Below are 21260 nucleotides of genomic sequence, written 5' to 3'. Positions count from 1 at the left end.
GTTTTTGTCCCGGCCGAACGAGTTCGAGCAGGGGACTATGAAACGGGCTCCGTACGTGTGTGTGTCTGTGTGTCCGTCCATCCGTCCGTCCGTCCGTCTGTGCGTCCGTGTGTGATCAAATTGTTCAATTTGCTACTTCTCTGTCATTTATGAGCCAATTTTGATTCTGTTTGCTTTAAATGATAGCACTACATGGGAGCTTTGAAACTTCTACACAGAATTTCAGTTGTGACCTTTGACCTTGACCTTTGACCTATATTGTACATTTTGCTTCAAAATGCTACTCCTTCGCCATTTCTAACCCGATTTCGATTCCGTTTGCTTAGTGTGCTGGCACTAGATGAGGGCTTCAAAACTTCTACACAGAATTTTGACCTTTGACTTCTTTGACCTTTGAACTTGATTTTTGACCTATATTGTACATTTTGCTACAAAATGCTACTCCTTCGCCATTTCTAACCCAATTTTGATTCCGTTTGCTTTATGTGATGGCACTAGGTGAGGGCTTCAAAACTTCTACACAGAATTTTGACCTTTGACCTTTGACCTTGATTTTTGACCTGTATTGTACATTTTGCTACAAAATGCTACTCCTTCGCCATTTCTAACCCAATTTCACCTCCGTTTGCTCTATGTGATGGCACTAGGTGAGGGCTTCAAAACTTCTACACAGAATTTTGACCTTTGACTTCTTTGACCTTTGACCTTGATTTTTGACCTATATTGCACATTGGCTACAAAATGCTACTCCTTCACCATTTCTAACCCGATTTCGATTCTGTTTGCTTTATGTGATGGCACTCGGTGAGGGCTTCAAAACTTCCACACAGAATTTTGACCTTTGACTTCTTTGACCTTTGACCTTGATATTTTACCTATATTGTGCATTTTGCTACTAAATGCTACTTCCGGCGGGGACATATATTGCGCACCGCGTAATTTCTACTTTTCCATGTTTTTCCTCACTTGAGTATTCACAGTTATGTGTGTTATGTCTAAAAGGGGCATAGGTTAAACCTGCAGTTGATGTTTATTTCTGAACATTGTTCCCAACCAGTAATACAATGACATTGTCCCTTTGGTATTTCCAAGGAGGTTGAAGAGATGGAGTAACAACAGAGTTATTCCCTTTGATCTATGTTCGAAGCCGGCGCTCAAAAATATTTGAAGCACGTGCCAAACAGGATCTGCCGCGCTGATACGAAGACAATTGACTTGTGTCTCATTGCATAATCACCAACCAATTTCAAAGGAAGATATGTCTTTGTGATGGTAATTACTTTTCGCTATCCCTTCTTATAAAAACTAGGCGGTACAGACACGAGGATGCGCGAACAGAAATTGAGGGAAAAATGCTGAAATGAAAGTGAAAATTACTCGATTGGGCATAAAACCTCCTTGGTATTTCATAGGGTTGAAAGACAAAAAGAAAAAAAAAACTGAAATATTTAATTTTGAGGCATTGTGAGAGCATTTTTTGCTTTTAATGTAAAACTGTTTGTGTGCCCATCCATGCACTGTAAGGAACATGCATACATTGCAAAGCTGTTTCACCAGTGTATGAGTAACATCCCAAACCTTGACTCACTGTAATGCAAAGTTTAACTCATTTGTCTCAAGGCAACAGTCTCTAATCATGAATGCCATACAGGGTGATTCAGTTAGGGAATTACCTGGATGAGTAAATAATTAATCCTAGTTTTCTGAAGGTTTCAAAGTCTCATTACTTATAAAACAAAGGATTTCTTCGCATGGAAGCAAGTCATTAGTTGGGTTGATTACCTGAGGTAGTGCATTAACCTACACAGGAAGGTTACATGAAATCAGCAGTAAGCACTGGTGACATACTGTACAAACAGTCGGTCTGCTGACCCTATGAACTCGTGCCATGGTATGTGCGGTCTCTTTCTTCCAGCATCCATGCTGTAGAAGTATACATTAGAAACAGAAAAAGTTGACCAGAAATGTTGTCATTTAGTTTGAAAAATTATCATCTTGGATTTTATTAAATTGAGGTAAATTTCTTGGGGTTCTTTTTCCAAATGGGCGATTCCACACACACACACACACAAATCTTAAAAATCATAAATCTGAGATGATTTGAAAAATATTAGGGAAAGACGCAAATTTAATATCAAATGCTAAAACTTGTCAAGTTCTTTCATTTGAGTGGTATTTTCATACAGCTGATGTTCATATAGAAATTCTTTCCTTAAAAAAACACGTATTTGGGAACTTTTTTTTCAGTTTGTTTTGTAAAATTCACAATCTTTGACTCATTATTCCATATCCATTAACACTTCAGAAATAAGACACTAATAATAGCCTTGTCTTGGATAAGAAAAGTATAAATATCGGAACTTTAAAAAGTAGACAAAGTTGTAATGTATTGTAACTCTTATCTGCGTGTGTGTCTTAACTGTGTACTAAGTTGTTTGTTGTTGTTGTTTTTTTTAAGATGGACACACACGGCGGTGTATTTTGATGTAAATTGGTTTGAAATAGCTTAGTCATCCAAAAACAAAGTAATACAAAACAATCCTAATAAAAGGTGGATCTTACCTTTTATTGGGATTGCTTTGTTTTGGATATCTCAGCAGTCTCAAAAAACAATTTTCATCAAATTAACTGTCTGAATTATGTTATTTCATATTTCATACAAGGTTTCTCATTATCTCACGTGAAGTTGGAAACCTGAAAGCCCACATCAACCAACACTATAACATCCCTTTAATGCACATTTGATGCAGAAATATTTGTCGATGTTATTGTTTTAAAAAGGAGTGACAAGGCCCGGTAAAGGTAACCCACAAGGTTGGCAAACCTAGAAAGGTCGTAACCTCCTCCATGAGACAAGTATAGACAAGTCAAATCTGTCAGTTCACCAGTTTGCTCATCACTACCGATATTACTGCAATCGAGGGATGGATTTGTGTATTACCTTACACATAAAAGTCACATGATTTCACCTAGTCAGCTTCCCCTTTTCATGGCTGAATTTCAGCAAACTGTGAGGCAAGGCAGTCTTACACACTATAAATGTCAAAGACATGTTTCAACATCTCCATGTGGTTATTCAATTTTAAAGATTGCCAAACTTTGTCCATGAACTGCATCGATGTTTGCGGGATGAAGAAACACCAAGCATGCAGAAGTTTTGAAGTTATGCTTCTAATTTCAAGATATCATACAATTGTATCACCATGCAATGTAAATGAAGCATTTTCCAAATCATTTATTCCATCATTTTTGTCTTTGAGAGAAATGAAGTATGATTTCTACTCTTTGAATTATTGCATAACAAGCATAAGTCCAGCTACATGTATAACTTTCCTGAGTATATAATAGAGCTGTACTGTATTTGTTTGTTTGTTTGTTTTGTTGTTGCTGTTGTTGTTTTGTTACACAATTTGAAACCTGTGCTTTTATGTAAAACCATGGAGCTATTTTTTTTTTTCAATCTTCATAATCAATGTTGTCAAAACATAGCCACACTTTCCTTTTTTATTTGTAAGTAATGCAAACAGAGGTTGGGATTATATTACAAGTACACTGTATGCACAAACACACAAGCTGAAAGTAATGTACATTTAGATGTAGGAAAGAAATGTTAAAAACATCAATGCAGAAGCAGCTGGCTTGTGCCTGATTTAAAAAAAAATGACACAAATTTCCCTTTTCAGTGCTGGTTTTATGCTTTAAAAGACAATTTGTCTTTACAACCAAATAGTTTAGAAATTACTGTATATGGTTTCACCTCAGTACATTTGTATCACTACGACCATTGTCACTATTCACTGAGAACATGAGAAAACTTGAACAGAACTTTTTCTCTTTTCGTATATCTTTAGAAATGTTGTATCATTGTGTTTGAGTCAAGCTCTCAGATATTAATGTTAAAGTTAACCTCAACAAGGCATGAAACTGCACTTCAGCTGTTTTGTTGGGTTTTTTTTTTTTGTCATATGACCTGGGTGTTTTCAATCGAAGGAAATGAATGAGAAGATTGGTAGTTGCTTCATTTGACTAAGTTTTAACTATTCATACCGAAGTTTGTAGTGACACTTCTCTCACAGCAGTTCCATCAAAATAAAGTGGGAACATGCATGTAGAATAAACACAATACTAGCGTGTCATTACTCAATAACAGGTTGTTGTTTAGTTGATACTGTAGGATCCACTCACCTGCCCAGCAATGAATCTTAGTGCCTGTTAATATTTGGGCGTGCGTGAATCTCATCTTTTTTTTTCTGAGACTGCAATTCTTTTAGAACGTTTTATCAGCTCTGTTTTTCAAGCGGAATTCCCAGAAGACCCGCCATATTATATGAAGAAAGATGAGATGGCTATTTTGTCCTATTGGGTGTCAAGAATAGAAGAAATCCTTTCCAAGTAGTAGTAGTTGTTGTTGTTGTTTTTGTTTTTGTTTGTTTGTTCTTTGTTCTTTTTTTTGGGGGGGGTCACTTTTCAATTTCTTTATATGTTTTTCTACTCGAATAGTAATGTGTGTAATCTTTTTTTATATTTATATTTTTTGTTGATTTTCATGATTCACAGCATACCATATTGGCATAACAATAAACAAATCACACAAAAATTAAAAAATCAAGGAAACAAATAAGAAGTAGGAAAAAGGCTGTTTCAAACAATCAATTTTATGAAAATATGAACCTAACAGACTGTTGTTTTCATTTTACAGGCTTACCTTTCTTTTCTTTCCTTTTTTTTTTGGTCTTTTCTTTGTAGAGAGGAATTGTTGAGAGAAAACCTCATCTAATCAAAATACATGTATTTACATGTATTAAGAATTCTTCAAAATGCTAAAATGTTTGACAGCTGTTTCTCTGTAATTGAAAAGAAGTGTTTTTATATCAAAATCTTATACAATCCCATATAGTGAGATTATCTTAGACCAACTCTTCTCTTCCCACACACCCTGCTGCAGCTGTTTGGCTTTGAGCTGAACTACTCCTCGGTGTTCACGACCATCGTTGCCATAGCGCTGGCCTTCGCCACCAAGATCATCCTCCAGGACGTTTCGGACACATCCTCACCGTCTGTCCATCCCTCCCTCACCACTCCAGCAAGCAACATCACGGTGGAGCTCTGATGACCTTTGACCTTGTAGAGACCTGACATAGCATGATGATATAGCATGATGATGTAGCATTAGTCTCTTTGGCGTAGAGCCACTACAGTTAGCGATTCATTTCAAATTATTGGCAAATACTTAACTATCCATTTCATTTTCGACACCATTGCCAAGTTCTAATTGAATTTTGAAGTCAGGGATAAATCAGTTTTTCCATGTAGACCGTTCCATTACTCCTCCGTGCAAAGTGAATAAATGTAACTGTGAAGAAAAAAAAGAAGAAATGAAGATACCATAAAGACCCCTGAATGCTTAAATTTACCCTTCTCTTCTATTTTGTTTGTCCCCGCCGAACGAGTTCGAGCAGGGGACTATGAAACGGGCTCCGTACGTGTGTGTGTCCGTGTGTCCGTCTGTGTCCGTCCGTCCGTGTGTCCGTGTGTCCGTGTGTGCGTCCGTGTGTGATCAAAATCTTCAATTTGCTACTTCTCTGTCATTTATGAGCCAATTTTGATTCTGTTTGCTTTATATGATAGCACTACATGGGAGCTTTGAAACTTCTACACAGAATTTCAGTCGTGACCTTTGACCTTGACCTTTGACCTATATTGTACATTTTGCTACAAAATGCTACTCCTTCGCCATTTCTAACCCGATTTCGATTCCGTTTGCTTTATGTGATGGCACTAGGTGAGGGCTTCAAAACTTCTACACAGAATTTTGACCTTTGACTTCTTTGACCTTTGACCTTGATTTTTTGACCTATATTGTACATTTTGCTACAAAATGCTACTCCTTCGCCATTTCTAACCCGATTTCGATTCCGTTTGCTTTATGTGATGGCACTAGGTGAGGGCTTCAAAACTTCTACACAGAATTTTGACCTTTGACTTCTTTGACCTTTGACCTTGATTTTTGACCTATATTGTACATTTTGCTACGAAATGCTACTCCTTCGCCATTTTTAACCCGATTTCGATTCCGTTTGCTTTATATGATGGCAGTGGCACTAGTTGAGGGCTTCAAAACTTCTACACAGAATTTTGACCTTTGACTTCTTTGACCTTTGACCTTGATTTTTGACCTATATTGTGCATTTTGCTACAGAATGCTACTCCTGCGCCATTTCTAACCCGATTTCGATTCCGTTTGCTTTATGTGATAGCACTAGGTGAGGGCTTCAAAACTTCTACACAGAATTTTGACCTTTGTCTTCTTTGACCTTTGACCTTGATTTTTGACCTATATTGTACATTGGCTACAAAATGCTACTCCTTCGCCATTTCTAACCCAATTTCGATTCCATTTGCTTTATGTGATGGCACTAGGTGAGGGCTTCAAAACTTCTACACAGAATTTTGACCTTTGACTTCTTTGACCTTTGACCTTGATTTTTTACCTATATTGCACATTTTGTTACAAAATGCTACTTCCGGCGGGGACATATGTTACGCACCACGTAATTTCTACTTTTCCTTGTTCATTCTTTTTTTCTGTTTAAATTATTTATTACAAAGGAAGTCGGGTTAGTGAGATTTTTAGAACTTCAAGAATCTAGATACTAGTACACGGATTGTGCACGTTTTCTTGACGTCAGCAGTCATCTTGCCTTATCAAGTCATTGTAAATTGCCTTATCAATTCATATCGTGCGCGTGTATGTCGGGTACCACACCTCCTATCTGTGAAATGTTACCTCATCTTGACAGTGGCATTTGATGGAAAAAAAAACATGAAAGAAAACTTTGAGCAACATTTGCAGCACCACGTATGCTGAATTGTGTTTTGATAGTGAAAAAAGAGGATTTTTTTACTGCCATGTATATAAATTTAGAACATAATGAAATTTAAAATTACGGCTCCGTATAAAATCATAATATATTTGCAGTTATGAACATTTGAGTGGTATGCAATGTACTTGCAGAAAGAAATTTCCACCCTCACTGTCGTATTAGCGAGCTTTTGATCAGCGACGAGAACGCTATGACAACGCAGCCTCCTCGGTTGGACAATGGAGACAACTGTCACGCCCATGTGCAGAGCACCATTTTTGGCCTACTCAGCGTCGTCTTAGCGTTCGCGTCGCAGATCTAAAGGTCGCTATTTGACCTGTTGTTTGTTAGAATCTGACGGATCTTTACAGTGCCTATAAAAAATGGGAATAGGTTTACATGACATCGTAAATTGAAATGAGTAACTTTTTATGTTGTCTGTGGCTATAAAGAGAACAACCAGCAAGGAATGCGAAGAAAACAAAAATAAGTATTATGACATCGACAGAATAGAATGTAAGTAATTTTCACAACGAGCATGAGAGCTGAAGGGAAATCATGATGAGCAATAACACTGACAGAATGAAATGAAAGAAACAACTTTGGAAAATGGAGGCTAGAATATCATTATATGACGAGTTGTAATCACGTGAAAACCTGGCGGTTCTTTCTGCCGCACCCTTGATACCCCTTTCTGTTTATGCGATGTTTTTGTAAGAAGTTTGATAACCTTGCATTTTTTCTGGAAGAAAAATTTTCATTCAAGACATCGCAAGAATATAACTTCAATCGAGTATCCCCAATCTATATATGACAAAGGAGTTTAGTCTTTTGTATGTAAATCAAAGTGTATCATATGTTTTGGGTTACTGTTTTTATTTCAATATAGATATTCGTTTATCTAAAGAATATGAACCTGCTGACGCCACTAATGTCACAGTCACATGAGATGTAGACGAACATTGTCTTTCTTTCCCTTTTATCAGCACAGGGTGGCCTATTCAGGGACTTAATGGGGAAAAATCATAAACACGTGATCAGCACTTTTTCCCTTCAGTCAAGCGTTTGCCCAACCTTTCCCTTGATATTTCCCAATTACTTCCATGTAGCAATCGTCTTTGATTTTATTATCTGTTGAACTGCCTCTGGCTCAAAACGATAACAAGATTGATCCTGTTTACGGCAAAACGATGACTTGAAGTATTAGAAGGGGAGTTTGGTATGTGATTTGGAGGCTCATGATGAAAATTAAAAAGCCTCAGCCACCATTAAGATGGTGTTCGCTATCAAGAAAGGTATGCATGCAGATAAAATGATTGGCCAGTTTGAGTGAAAGGTCAATGTTAAACACCTATATGATATAGTAGAGAAGGATGCATGATGTCAACTGCCTTTTTATGTATTTTGTGCCAGAGAATGACTGCAGCAACGTCATCATTAATAGAGTTTCTGCCTTTACATCCCTGCTGGAGAGAGCACAGTGTCCGACAGAGTGTTCACAGTGTGTTCGCACATTCGACTGCCGTATAATGTGAAAACGTTCACATTAATTTGATATGGTGTGAAGACTATTTTACATTATGGTGTGAGTTATTTATAGGATATTGATCTGTAGTATAGATCTCTATTCTACAGTGTATTTCACACTGAATTGATGATTCACAATGTGTTCACAGTGGCAAAACGCTCAACTTTAAGAGTATGAAGAGATTTCACACTGTGTTTACATCGTGTCCACACTCTGTTTCACATTGTGGGACATTGTGTTCTTTCCAACAGGGATACCATGTACATAAGAACGATTATCATTTTTTATTCGCATGTTTTAGTCTGTGTGCTGAAAGTTATCGCAGGGTCAATGTTTCTGTACCGTATGTTAAAGGTTTGGTGCTATGAATTCACCTCATGTGAAGAAGTTGATTAATTAATGTTTTTGTTTATTTTTATTGTTATTTTATTATTATTATTATTATTATCATTATCATTATTATTATTATTATTATTATTATTATTATTATTATTATTACATAGTATTTACCAACATTTATTGTTGGTGCACAAAAGAAAAAGTAAAAGCTTTCATAAATCTTGCCAAATTCACTGCCTTTTTTTAAACGTTTGCCTAACAGGGTCTTCCTAGTATTGAATAATATGTAGATAATATCTGTGGTGCACTCTCTTTTTAACATTTAAGTATTCTATTGGGATTTATTGAGAAACAACAGCTTTTCCAGCAAATGTATTTTGCATGTATACATAATACACATACAGTTTTACATGCTATAGGACTGTTGGAAAAAAAAAAAACAAGAGGACAGCCTAAAGATACTAACATTCTTGATTTTCCTGAGGAATGCTCATAGATAACTGCATTGCCACTCCTGTAGATCTAAATATCAAAATTACCACTTTGATATCACTGATGAATTTTCTATCTTATATGATGAATACTCATAGATATTGTAAAGTGTATTGTAGCCTCTCCAGATCAAGGCAGTGTGAACGATATGTGATATTACCAATCGTTAATCGAAAATTAATTTCCTTTAATTTTAACTGAATGAGTACCTAACGTAGATTACAGTATTTCATGTGATCGTTATTTGTGTGTAATATGAAATAATGTGTAGCAACCAAAGAGATACATTAAATATATAAATAGAAAGCTTGCACAATAACATTAATGACTTGCGTTTGTGTTATTTCATAATATTTGCCTCAATGTAACCCTCAGATTCTACTTAAAACCCTGTATCACAAAATGTCGTGAGAGTTGATTTTCCAGTTGAACGCAAGATAGTATACTACATGTATTTTAATATGTCAGGCTTCTCTGATAGCTGATTTGGTCCGCGCCCCACCCCCCCCCCCCTCTCTCTCTCTCTCTCTCTCTCTCTCTCTTTCTATTGGAAATGTCTTTAAAGGAAACCAAAACCATCGCAGATTGAGTGAAAGCAACAACTTTAGTAGAATACATTAGTGAAAATTTGAGGAAAATCGCCTTGCCTCGCCTTGGGCAATAAAACCTCCGTCGAGGTTGCATGTTCGTCACGGCCACGGTACATTGTGATCATCTTGGCCTACATTCAATAAGAACGTTTATAATGGTTGCTGGTCGTAAATTATAACGTAATAGCTATACTCATTGGCGTAAGACATGTAAGAGTTTCATGTGAAACTATACGTAGACCGAGGTGACTCCAGCATAGCACTATTGTTTTTGAAAACAGTATATAAGCCTATTGTATGCACCTTGAGCACTCTACAGAGTGTAAATGGCGCAATATAAGTCATAATTATGATTTGTGTGTGTTTGTATGTGTGTGTGTGTGTGTGTGTGTGTGTGTGTGATGGTCGATGCGATGTTGTGGAGGGATCACAGTGACCGTACGGAGCAGCGCAAAAGCTTTGAGAAATCATTTATACTATTTGGAGACTGTCGTCTAAAATGACGTCATTTTCCAAATAGCACACCAGAGAGTGTCAGGCACGCTAACATTCTGAAAATGTTGAAAGGGCTTAGAATAACCATGTAATTCGATTTTCATTTCTGATAGAACGCAGACTGTTGTTCCGCATTCTTATCCACTTGAAGCTTCGGGGATGAATGAAGGCTATAGTTTTGCATAGCTAGACGATGACGCAGGAATTAGTGTTGATTATTACCTATACGAGGTAGTTTTGCGAGGCAATTGCAGTTGTTATTTTGCAGGGTCAAAGGTCAGCAGTCAATGTTCGTCTCGCCACGTTGCTGCGTGTCGGTTACACACACCGTACAGTACACAAAACTAAAGCCCTTTTTACATTTGTGTTTCTTAACCCCGTACTTTTATCGTTAGTCCCGTACCAATACTTTCCAAACCACATGAATATTCATGATTACGCTGTGCACTGTACACGTACACGCACGCACCGGCAGCACTTGATTACCTCGTTTCTGATTGGTCAGTGGGGGTCGGACTTCGTCTCCGTCGCTTAGCCCCGGATTATTTTTTCGTTCTGTTTACACTCACTTGCTTGGCACCGCAATTGCGGTGCTAACCCTGCTATTTTGCAGGGCCAGATAGTACGGGATTATCGGTGGGGCTAGCCCAATTTGGCAAAAACGAGTGTAAACAGAGAGTGGGCTAAGGATAGTCCCGTACCAACGGTGGGGCTAAGCACTGAAAGAATATTGCCCTCATCTTCGACTCGGGCAATATTCTTTCAGTTTGGGCAATATTTTCTGGTATCTCCCTCGAGGCCAGTCAATATTATATAAATACATCTTGAGGTTTACCTCAAATGTGGAAGCAGGCCTTGTGAACATAAATATTTTAGGCGTGTCAAGTTGTGTCGGAGACAGGATAGTCATAATTCTGTGCCCTGTTTTATGAAGACTTGTGATTGATTTTATAGTTGATCCCTATCATAAGTCTATGGCAGCCCGTGTGGAACGGGAATTTACAATCGACTGGTAGGCAGCAAAATGTCCCCAGCCCATCCTCCCCACACCCCATCCTGAAAACGAATCGATGTCCCTTTCCCCATGAAGTCGTTCCCCTCACTTTGAAAAACGTATAGCGCCGGCTCGCCGGCTCTGTTCATAACTACATAATTTACTGAAGAGTGCTGGAACGTTAAAAGTCACGGACGCGAACACTGAACTCACTCTCAAATACAGTCCCTCGAGCTTTTAAAAAAGGAAACCAAAACCCAAAGAGAAATACGGATTGAGTGAAAGCAGCAACATAAGTATAGAACACATCAGTGAAAATTTTGAGGAAAATCGGGCAATCGATGCAAAAGTTGTGAATTGTTAAAGTTTTGGTGTTAAAACCGCTGAAGGAGGACAGTACTAGCAGTTTTGACGTCATGTGTGGACAACAATTTGAAAGAAAATATAAAGGGAATTTCACAAAAATTCACTTATCTAGCATAATAAAAGAGCACTTGACTAACCGCTTTCAGAAAGCATGGTGAATAATTGTCAGTATCAAATTGATGGAATGTGCAACTTATTTTCCTGATTTTTTTTTTTTTGGATTCCCTTTCTATTTTCTTGGCTTGATAAACAAAGTTTCTCTCTAGAAACTGAGATTATCGGCTGATAAAGAAAGTTGTTTTTTCGGCGATTAAGTAAGTCTTATCGGCGATAAACTCAATCGGAATTATTGGGCGACGGCCATCTTAAATGGCCGGCAGAACACGCGGATGGGGGCACTCTGTGTCCCCCCCCCCCCCCCCCCCCGCCCCTCTTTTTGTGCACTATACAAAGGAATACATAAGATGTCATCACTTTCGGCCCCCTTTTTTTTTAACCCGGAAGTACGTAAGTGGCACTAAAAAGAAACAGAGATCTTGAAGTGTGAGCGCGGTCATGGCGGTAAGGTGAGGTTTTGGGGTGGGGTATGGGCTAAAGATCTCCTTTTTTTTTTTTTTTTTTTTTTTTTTTTTTTTTTTTTTTTTTTTTTTTTTGCTTGTCAGCTGAAGAACCCCGGGAGTGGAGGAGGAGAGATTAGTTGAGGACCTGTTTATTTATTTATTTTTTATTTTTATTTTTATTTTTTTGCTTGTTAAGCCCCCGTCACACCAGAGCGGATCGAGCCAACGAATGCCCAGAGGATCCGAAAATTTAGAGATGCGCTCACATCCGTTGCTCGACGTTCGTGACCCGCTTGACCTTCGCTGTATCCGCTAGCTGTTCGCAGAGATTCGCAGAGATCCACCGTAGCCAAATTTTGATTTTGGACATGTCCAAAATCTTGAGCGGATGACGAACGGAATGACAATCCGCTTTGTGTTCGCTGAGCATCCGCTGATCGAAAGTTATGGTCGCTCTACGTTCGTTTCTTATTCGTCTGCCGTTCGTCCGAATTCGCCCAGCAAATCTGCATAGCAACACACGTTAATTTAATGTAGTAGAAAAAAAATAATATATATTCATAGCACATATAATAATAATAATGATAATAATAATAATAATAATAATAATAATAATAATAATAATAATATAATAAGGGAAAAAAAGGTTTTATATTCCAGGGGTAGCCTCTTCAGTGTTGCCACTGCTCTGCCAGAGGACCCTACCATTATAATTGCCCTAGCGTTGCCAGGTAACCATTTATACAAATGGGTCGAGAAAGACATCGTGGGTTTTAAAAAAAAAAAAAAAAAAATCTTGTCCAAGGATGTTCAAGCAGTGGACGGGATTCGAACCCCGGTCCTCGGTTCGGGAATCTTATCCACTATGCCACAGCCCCCCCCCCCCCCCCACAACATCATAAGTATTCTGGCATTAAAAAATAAATGGTAGATAATAACCGCACTTGCAATGCTGTATCGAGAGCATTATTCTAAACCGCTGCTATAAAAGTCAACCTGTATTAAATGGGAATCTCTGCATGGATATTGAGAATTGTGAAAATTCGACTCCAGTTGGAGACACCGGACGCAATGGAGGATGTTGGACTACCAACATCATCGTCTACGCGATCATCAGACGGAAGTGCACTGTTAGGGGAATCTTGAGGACAGTCAGGAGTACTTGGTGGTGGCTTCTGCTTCCTTCTTTTTGGGGGGCATTTTCTCAGTCACAACATTACTTGACACTGTCACTGCTCAAAATGATTTGGTGAAGTGTGCGTAAGCCGAGATCCGTCACGTGATTGCCGCAGTATCGCTCTGCATGATTATGTCGGGCATTCGCTGCTCTTTCGCTTTATCCGATCAGTATCCGTTGGATGGACAGTACGAATTCGCTTTCATTCGCTACTTTATCTGCTCGTAACACGATTAGCATAATGCTCATCATTCGTTAGGCGAAAGTTCGAAAACCACATTTTCCTTTCGAATTCGAGCGGATTCGAGCGTATCTGGACTTTGCCAAATTTTGCCCATCCGCTAGGCATTCGCTGATTTATACGCTATAGTGTGACGGGGCCTTTAGCTCCACATATGGCGCGCCGTTTGACCAATGATGCCGATAAACACTGTTTATCGCCGAAAAACACTGTTTATCGGCAAGAAACAGTGTTTATCGAGCAAAATATTGTTTATCAAGTGATAAACACTGTTTATCGACGATAAACACTTTATCGGCGATAAACAGTGTTTTTATCGAGCGAAAAACGTTGTTTATCGGGCGATAAACTCTGTTTAGGCAAAAAAAATGTTGTATTGGCGTAACATGAGATTTTCAAATAGGGTCGGGCGGATTTTTTTTTTCTGCTACCTGTATTTTACGTGTAATACTCATATTTAACAGAACCCCATTCGATAGAGAGGGTCTGTTGCATCCAAAGTTTGTTATATCACCGGTTTAAAAGCCGTCACGACATACCGGTCAGAATACGAACGAACAAATTCCTGGGGCTGGGCTAAATCACCCAGCGCCACTGACAAATCGATTCTCCGAATAATATTAAATAAAATCTTCGAATAGGACTTGCCGGTCGCCGACACGCTGTACTGCGCGGCTATTTTCCGACACCAGCTGTTGTTGTTGTTGTTGTTGCTTTTGATTATTCGCAAACCCGTATCGCGCCCTCTCTCGGTAAAAACGATGTATTTCCTCTTTTTTGTTGTTGTTGTTGAAAAGTTCAGGGTCAGGGGGTTTTTTAGGGTCGGGCGGGTTACGCCAATACAACGATTTTTTTTTTTTTTTTTTTTTTTTGCCTTTACATATCGAGCGACAAACAGAGTTTTTCTCGAAAAACTCTGTTTATCGAGCGATAATCTGTTTATCAAGACAAGTGATAAACAGTGTTTATCAAGATGAAACTCTGTTTATCAACTGATAAACATTTTTTCTCGATAAACAGTGTTTATCACGAAGAACTGTTTATCGGTCGATAAACAGAGTTTTCTCGATAAACACTGTTTTTCGCTCGATAAACAGTGTTTATTAGCATTATTGGTCGAACAGCGCGCCATATCCACAGAGTTCTGCGGTTAGCTCATGTAACCCGGAAGTGGACCCCCCCCCCCCCCCCACACACACACACACACACGTCACACACACACACACACTCATACACACACTGGCCCTGTCTTGTCATGGCTTGTCTCAACAAGATTGTGAACTGGCTGTTTATGACGTTCAACATTACTGTCTAATGAGATTCTAGAATATACCGTTTCTGATTCAACGACTCCAGGTGGGGAATCCCCGAGTCGTGCATGGTAACGGACAGGCGGTTAACGATGCTTACATTTGAACTCGGGTCCGGAGCGGACATCGGTAAGGTAAGTACATGTGCCATAATCGCTATATGTGTTCATGATTGGCCACAAGACATTTTCATGTAGTTTCTTCTATGCTGTTGTAAGTTTGAAGTTACAATTCAAGTAAGAACCGACAATCAAGGTCCCTATAGTAATGTTGTGCAATGATGAAATCATGTTTCCTGCACGTTGCGATAGTCGCTTTTGTTTTTGTTTTTCTTGTATGAGCTAGTGCATGGTAAGGATATTTCGTTCCATGGTTATTATAAGGCATGCTTACTCTCGCGACTGCTGCAGTGGTGGCATCAATCGGCGGAATGTTCGATGCCTTTCGCGTCTTTATAACAAGAAGAAAGTGCATTTAAAATGTATGGCAACTTCAGGTATGATTTTCCTCACCTCCCATCGTCGTTCAACTATGGAAGCGGGGTCTTCTTCTCCCTAGACCTAATTGTTCTTTGATTTTCAAAATTGCTTACCCCTGCGATGCTTAGGGCCTATAGGGAACAACTTATCAGGAAGCATCATACAGAAAAAAAAAAAGATCAAGAATACTTATCGAGAATATATACTACTGTATTCTTATTAATTTTATTGTTCTTAGTTCTTTATTTGTGTATATTGAATTCAATGTAAAGGGATATTTATCCGTACCATGCATCGCTCATTTATTGATCTGCAGGCTATAGCTGATAGGCCTACCATGAGACGAGAAACGTGCACCCGGACGTGGACACGGATATGACATTTATTGGAATCTCTTGGGATTCTACCTAGATTGTATTACAGTACTCCCATACCATAGGCATCCCTTCTTCCCTCCGCTCCAATCATTCCACTGTTAAACAGATTCAAAAATGTGTCGCCAGATGTTAAAAAAAGGTGAATAAGTACAATATCCATTTATGCACTGCTTTGTCATTTATGTTGCTATCAGAGTACTGATGTATAAGAATACAAGTCGGAAATGATAATCATGACATTCTCACGCTATCAACCAAAACATGAAATGGAATTCCTGCGACAGTGAGACATATCATTCAATAAAAAAACTCAGGACTATGGCTTTCTTTAAATTATCAAGTCTTTAATAGCGGAGTGTCGTCACAGTTTTTTGTTCAACAGTGTTATTAAGCGTATGATGGGAATGTAAAACTTGTTCTATAAAACAGGAAACGGCTGTATTTGCCTAGTTATAATAGCATAATAGGTAACAGATTATCTAGTTACGTATTGTAACCTAGAACTGGCACACGTAGGCCTATGGCTATGGTGTAAGTTGCGACATCAAAACATTGACAATATAGCTGTTGGGAAAAACCCACATCCTCCATGAATAAGACTAGTATTCCATAATGGCGGTGTGTGCACTCAGTCGTAGCCTTTTACGATAATGTGTGGGAGAAACTGAAAAAGAAAACTCAAATGCTTTTGAGGTAGGTCCTTAGAAAAAGAAAAAACTGTCGGCACTCACACAGCAGTGAAATGAAGGGAAAGAAAGAAGAAATACAGGAAAGAGAAAAACCTCAACTCAGGCAGCCATCAACTCTCCTTAAAAACATTTCTTCCGTGATTATTGAACAATTTGCGTTATAAAATGGGTTCAAGAATGTAGCCAATTGGAAGCGCTGAAATGAGTCACGTGTGCGTGCATTAATTTCTTGGTAAATGCACGGCCTGACGTACGTCACAATGTTTACACTAGCAGTGCGCACTCAATCAGTTGTTACAAGTGCGTCACGCGCTACTATACGCGCTGTCAATCCTGTAAACAACTTCTAGTTCGGGCTGCCACAAGAGCCGGCGGCCTTTCTTGTGCATAACACGTGGCGTACGTATACTCTTATACGTACGTACAGTACTTATGTGCGGGATTTCCGAGTGCGACGTGCGTAAATGTTTGGGACGAACATCTTCGGACATCCTGACTTTTGAGCGAGTGCTACATGTAGCTGACTGGTATTGACCCACAAAGGTACGTGAATAATGCTGTTAGTTTTCGACCCATTTTATAAAACAAATGATGCACAGGATTATTTCGTGGCGTTAGTGAAGGTTCACTAACACACTCTATCCTGTGCATCATTTGTATATTATTTGCATTTCCGGCGCGCGTTCTTCGTGTACGTAACGGGCCGTACGTTAGAAACATTACACACGACATTCGCGCATGCGTCGTGAGAAACAAACTGCGCAGGCTAGTGCATGGTTTTCGGCCTCGTCGGAATACATTCGGAAAAAAACTTTTGTGAATGTTGGATTTTGTCATTCGCATCCTTCTTTAAAGGGGATGGGTAGTAACTGATCAATGGGAATCAGTGGGAATGCTGGGGGTGATTGTTCCAATCCTTGTGGGATTCATTTAAGAGTACATTGTATATCTATTCTTGTGTGAAAATTATTTGCTTCAGAATGGTCTCATATTCAAGTAATGTGCAGTTCAATATTTCCAGGATAGCATGCCTATACAGTGACGGGGCGATCGTTGACGGCCCATCATCGATCGCCCCGACACTGTACAGGCTTGCTAACCAGGAAACATTGAACTGCACGTTACTTAAAAAGGTAACGGAAAAGGTTTGCTAAAAAAATTATTTTTTTTATTTTATTTTTAATTTTTAATTTTTTTATTCTATTTCATTTATTTATTTATTTTTTTTTATTTTTTTATTTATTTATTTATTTTTTTTTTTTTCTGGGGGGGGGGGGGGTTTCTCGTCAAAGTAGAAACGACATTCGCGAACAATTGACGACGCTTCCGAACCCTCACGTTCGTTTGGCGATCTTTTCCTGACTGACTAAATACAAATGCTGGATTTTGCCATTCTCGTCCATCCAAATCGCAAATCGTTCGCGTGCTCTGTGAAATCACACCTTTAATCATTCGAGTACTCAAACAAAATGAAAATTGCATTATCTTTCCAGTCTGTACATCCAATTTAAAGCTTAAAGCTTCCACTCAAAGTAATCTTTGTTGTATCAAAGGACGTTTAGTAAGAATGCATCAAGTCAAAATAAAAACACAATGAATCCGTAGGTCTCCAACTGTTCCAACAATCATAGTGTACCATAGCAAATTTATATGTTTTTAGTTATATATTGTAAAAATTATGAATGTTTATGCGTCCAATTGACAGACTATATTCCAAGAAATATTTTGTCCATCGCACGAATGAAAAACATTTATTTTTTTTATAACGCCTAAAAATAGATTCTTGTTATTTGATGTTTTATTAATTTAGAGACAAGAGAGAATCTGAGATCGCGAGAGTGCTCACCAAAGACGCTTGCTATTTGGTGCTCACTGAGCGCTCGCCAGCGTCCTGTCGCATACACACAAATGCAAAAAAAAAGTGCACCCATCCTTACTCATGGGCTATTTATTAGGTGATCCGAGTATCCTCTCGGATCACCTTCTGTATCTGTACGGATTCTTTGTTGGTTCTTCTTCTTCTTCTTTATTTCTGGACAAAATTTGTGTATCGATTAGCTCAGAAAGTGTTCTTCCTATCAATTTCAAACTTATACCATATATGTATCATGTCCCAAAGACGAGGGGTCTAAAAAATCATAGTGATCAGTCGACCGTGACGTCACTATGACGTCATAATATGAAAACACATTCTCAATCATTTCTCATCAATGGAATGGAATTTTTAAATGAAATTTACGTCACATATATTTCAAGTTATGCGCATTCTACTCATATTCTCAAAATTCATATTTTCTCTTAAAACGTGCGCGTACGCGCGCGTTGAAATATTTGTATGCTCAAATCGAGCTCAAATGTTTTTTGCACACGTTTCAGACCATTTGGAGCATTTTTTGAAAAATTGAAAAAATTGGACGGACGCGTACGCGCGCGCACATATACGCATGCACAGCTCATATGCGATAGAAATTTCCCGTTTTTTACGTTTATCGGATGCCTGAAATGTCAAGGAATATCTCTACCAAGTTTCAAGTCAATCCGACTCAATATGATGTCATACGGACCCGTCAAAGTTGAAATTCCGCGCGCGCGTCAATGGCGATATACAGTGCAACAATGCCAAAAAAACGCCAATTTTAAATCCGATATTACTCGTCAGGATGGACGGTGACCCCCCATTTTCTTTTTATATTCTGAAAGCTGATGAGTTGTACATGTCATTTCATGGGTTGGCGATGCTGAAAAAAATGATGAAACATCAAATTTCTTAATAAAATAAAAAAAGTAAATTTTCAAAATGACGTCATCAAATTTCAAGTTCACTCGAGCGTATCTCACTTATCCTTTGCCAATTTTCACCCAGATTTCAGTATGATGTAACTTATTAAATACTCTTTCATCAATTTAGTAACAACATTTTGATTGAATGACGACATCACCTCATAAAAATGGATTGAATGTAACCTTGTCAAATTTGACCAGTTTACGTGTTATCTCTATGGGAGTGCAGTTTTTCTGGAAATGAAAATTGACATGACTGTCTTTTTCGAGCCCTAGCTCACTTATGCTTCCATGAATTTCTCCCAGATTTTGATATGTTGTAGCTGAGACTTTGTGCTATCGTATTGATGTCCTTTATTTTTTCATACGGTGTCGAGATTACGTCCAAAAACTTGGTTGAAATTAAAGCTTATCTTCGATGTATTTTCATATTCCTTTCTTTTTGCAACTTTCTTTCCAATAACTCAAGAAAAGCAAGCCCTATCAGCCCGATATTTTGTACATGTTTAGTTCATGTCACGTACATTATTTCATAAAAAACAACTACTTGATCGGACAACATCTTGGGTATGTAAATTAGGGTCAAAGGTCATAAATGTTTTATCTTGATGAATACATGTCTTATCTTTCCCATATTTTGCACACGCAAAGACCATGTTACAAGGATCATTTCACAAAATAACCACTTTTTGCTCAGATGCCATCTTGTCTGTGCAAAGTGGGGTCAAAGGTCATATGTACTTCTTTCTGTATCTTCGTTATGACGTGTTATCTCTATGGGAGGGAATTTTTCTCGATGTGAAAATTGACATGACTGTCTTTATCGAGCACTAGCTCACTTACCCATCGGTGAATTTCTCCCAGATTTTAATATGTTGTAGCTGAGACTTTGCGCTATTGTAAGTGTGCCCATTGTTTATCATACGGTGTCGGAATCACGTCAAAAATCGTGGTTGAAATTAAAACTTATCTTCGATGTATTGAGATATTTCTTTCCTTCTGCAACTCCCTTTGCAATAACTCAAGAAAAACATACCCTATCACCCCCATATTTTGGACATGTTTAGTTCATGTCACGTACATTATTTCATAAAATAACAACTACTTGATCGGACACCATCTTGGGTATACAAAGTAGGGTCAAAGGTCATAAATGTTTCATCCTGTATCTTGGTGAATACATGTCCTATCTTTCCCATGTTTTGCACACGCAAAGACCATGTTATAAGGATCATTTCACAAAATAACCACTTTTTGCTCAGATGCCATCTTGGCTGTGCAAAGTGGGGTCAATGGTCAAATATACTTCATTCTGTATCTTCGTTATAGTGTATACGGAATATGGTACCATAGATGGCAGACCTGACTCCCTTTTCTAAATGAGAATCCAAACATCACACGGCCAATGTCCCTAAACACAGATGAAACCTGTATGGTCATGCCTATATTGGGATCAGGACACAAATCATCGATTTTCGAAAAGATCGGATCACCTAATTTGTCAGTGTTGACAAATTCCAAGTCTAGTTTGGGAATAAAACCTGTAATGTAGTAAGGTTTTGACGTTATTTCACTATTTTGACTCATTTTCTCCCCCACATATAGAATACTGTAACAACATGTCATGCCAAATTTAACAGTATATAACAGGGAGTGTTTTGTTATCTTCTGTTTTCGCTTTTATTTATTTTTTATTTCATTTTTTTCGGGGGGGGGGGGAGGGAGGCGTTCTTGGCCTGGACAAAATATACATACTGCATGCATTAAGATACATTATATATACGATTAATTTTGCCAAAATTTGTCGTTGATATATTTTATTTACCATCAGTACTGTGGTCATCATTATTGTTAGTGATATCATTATATCGGTGATTACTCTTATACCATTCCATTATTGTAATGGTCAATATTTTTTCACGCTTTCTCCATTTCATTGTTTCTCGATATTACAGACATTAATCGCTGATTGAGTTTTC

General features: G+C 38.2%; 1 protein-coding gene across 1 annotated transcript in view; it reads left to right on the top strand.

The window, feature by feature from the left end:
- LOC139737025 (uncharacterized) overlaps nt 1–5113 on the top strand; it is a 28058-nt gene extending 22945 nt beyond the window's left edge. The window contains exon 8 of the mRNA XM_071647704.1: nt 4946–5113. Coding sequence (XP_071503805.1) covers nt 4946–5110 — 165 coding nt within the window. The 3' untranslated portion in view covers nt 5111–5113. The remainder of the gene's footprint in view (nt 1–4945) is intronic.
- The last annotated feature ends 16147 nt before the right edge of the window (nt 5114–21260 follow it).

This window comes from Diadema antillarum, unplaced genomic scaffold (genome assembly GCF_040938485.1).
Source record: "Diadema antillarum isolate AM-2024a unplaced genomic scaffold, OU_Dant_1.0 seq00000675_RagTag, whole genome shotgun sequence".
Lineage (NCBI taxonomy): Eukaryota > Metazoa > Echinodermata > Echinoidea > Diadematoida > Diadematidae > Diadema > Diadema antillarum.
This window is presented reverse-complemented; position numbering and strand designations above follow the sequence as displayed.